At 67.6% G+C, this 2,201-nt stretch overlaps 1 protein-coding gene across 1 annotated transcript in view; it reads left to right on the forward strand.

Annotated features, from left to right (window-relative positions):
- ARPC1B (actin related protein 2/3 complex subunit 1B) overlaps nucleotides 1–2,183 on the forward strand; it is a 7,385-nt gene extending 5,202 nt beyond the window's left edge. The window contains exons 6-10 of the mRNA XM_009286421.2: nucleotides 251–457; nucleotides 713–788; nucleotides 872–1,068; nucleotides 1,471–1,561; nucleotides 2,038–2,183. Coding sequence (XP_009284696.1) covers nucleotides 251–457; nucleotides 713–788; nucleotides 872–1,068; nucleotides 1,471–1,561; nucleotides 2,038–2,076 — 610 coding nt within the window. The 3' untranslated portion in view covers nucleotides 2,077–2,183. The remainder of the gene's footprint in view (nucleotides 1–250; nucleotides 458–712; nucleotides 789–871; nucleotides 1,069–1,470; nucleotides 1,562–2,037) is intronic.
- Nucleotides 2,184–2,201: the final 18 nt, after the last annotated feature.

A 2,201-nucleotide genomic window follows, 5' to 3' on the forward strand; every position in this document is an offset into this window, starting at 1 on the left:
TGTGGGGCAGGCTTCGCCCCTCCGGGTGCTGCTGGGAGCCGGGGACGGGGCACAGGGGAGATGTGGGGGGGCTGGGGGGTGCCCCGGGGACCATTCCAGCATTACAGCGCCCAGCGGGGCACGGGAGGCAGCAGGGCACCCCACGGGCTCCGGCAGGGAAACTGAGGCACGCAAGGGGGCAGGGATGGAGGCAGCTCCGATGCTGTGTCCGGGGGCACATGGCAGGGGGGTTGGGCTCTCCCCCTCCCAGGATCTTCTCAGCCTACATCAAGGAGGTGGAGGAGCGGCCCAGCCCCACGCCGTGGGGCTCCAAGATGCCCTTCGGGGAGCTGATGTTCGAGTCGAGCAGCAGCTGCGGGTGGGTGCACAGCATCTGCTTCTCGGCCAGCGGCGCCCGCGTGGCCTGGGTGAGCCACGACAGCACCCTCTGCCTCGCCGATGCCAACAAGAAGATGGCGTAAGCAGGGCTGGGGAGTGGAGGGGGCTGGGGTCAGCCGCGCTGTGGGTGGCAGAGGGGGTTGTCCCCAAACCCGATCCGGGGATGGAGGCATCTGGGTTGGGGTGGGGGTGAAGGGCCAAGCAGACCTGGTCAGAGGAGGCGACACATCCTCTCCTTGCGGTCTTGTGGCTTCCACCTGCGTCACGAGCTGTGCCAGTCTCAGCGCAGGGGCTGAAGCTCGGCTCCCTGCTAACGCCCTGCCCTCCCTCGTAGCGTCGCCTCCCTGTGCACCGAGACCCTGCCCCTCCTGGCCGTCACCTTCATCACCGAAAACAGCCTGGTGGCCGCGGTGAGTCCGGGCTCAGGACTCGGGGTGGGCGCCGTGCTGGGAGCCGGCAGGAGTGTGCTGAGCAGGGCTGCCTGGTTCCCCAGGGCCACGACTGCTACCCGATGCTGTTCACCTACGAGGAGAGCCAGGGCGCGCTGACCTTCGGGGGGAAGCTGGACGTCCCCAAGCAGAGCTCCCAGCGTGGCCTCACCGCCCGTGAGCGCTTCCAGAACCTGGACAAGAAAGCGAGCTCGGACACCGCCAACGCCACGCTGGACACCCTGCACAAGAACAGCATCAGGCACATACTGGGGGGGCGAGTGGGTGGAGGGACGGGCTCGGCTGGGTCACCCCAGGGGCTCCTTGGGGGTGCTGGCCCCCGAGCATCCCTTGGCTGTGTTGCCGTCCGGTGCGGGAGCTGGGACAGTCCTGGAGCGTCGCTGGGTACCCCTGAGCATCCCTGCACGTGGGTGGGGGAGATGGAGGGGTCCAACCCCAGGAGCTGGGACAGCCCTGGGCATCCCTGGAGCATCCCTGGGTATCCCCAGAGCATCCCTGAGCATGGGTGGGGGAGATGGAAGGGTCTGGCCCCACGGGGAGATGGAGGGGTCTGGTCCCACTCCCTCCCACCGACTCCCGGGCAGCCCGGAGGGCTCGGCAGGGGCCTGGGGCTGACTCCCCGCCGCCTCTTTGTGCCCTGCAGCCAGATCTCGGTGCTGGCGGGCGGGAAGGCCAACTGCTCGCAGTTCTGCACCACGGGGATGGACGGCGGCATGAGCATCTGGGACGTCAAGGTGAGGCGTTCCCCGCAGTGCCTCGGTCCCCGCAGGCTGGGAGCGCCCGGCGTTGAACCCTCATTAGCCACAGCTCTAATTGCAATCCCCCCACCCCACTGGTGTGCAGCTCTTTGCTGCGGTGGTGGGGCCCATCCTGCCCACGGGGGTCCCACTGTCCTGGGTGGGATCTTCTTTAGCCCAGGGCTGGGTGGGGGACACCCCTGGGTGGCACTTTCACAGCTCACCATCAGAGGTGGGGTTGATGCCAGCCTTGCGCAGGGATCCAGCACCCTCTCCTGGCTTCGGCTTTGCCTACACAGCTTGAAAAATGAGCCAAAACCAGCCGAAGTTGGGATCTTCCCCCCGCAGGGACGGGTTGGCACCCCAGGGGACAGCTTCCCCCGCGACTGTCCCCCCCCGTTAGCTCCCCAACCACCTCCAATTGCCTTGGAAAGCAAAAAGCTGATGACGAACGACCTCCCGTTTCGTTTTAGAGCCTGGAGTCGGCGCTGAAGGATCTCAAGATCAAATGAAGGAGCCAGCCGGGAAGGGCGTCCCGGCTGCCAGCCTGCCCTTGCTCTGCCGCGCTGCCTGCTTTCCCCCGCCAGCCCCCGTGCCACACGAGCCGGCAGCGACGCCACCACGCCCACTCCCCGCC

Source organism: Aptenodytes forsteri, unplaced genomic scaffold, assembly GCF_000699145.1.
Source record: "Aptenodytes forsteri isolate BGI_AS27 unplaced genomic scaffold, ASM69914v1 Scaffold55, whole genome shotgun sequence".
In the NCBI taxonomy this organism is placed as follows: Eukaryota; Metazoa; Chordata; class Aves; order Sphenisciformes; family Spheniscidae; genus Aptenodytes; species Aptenodytes forsteri.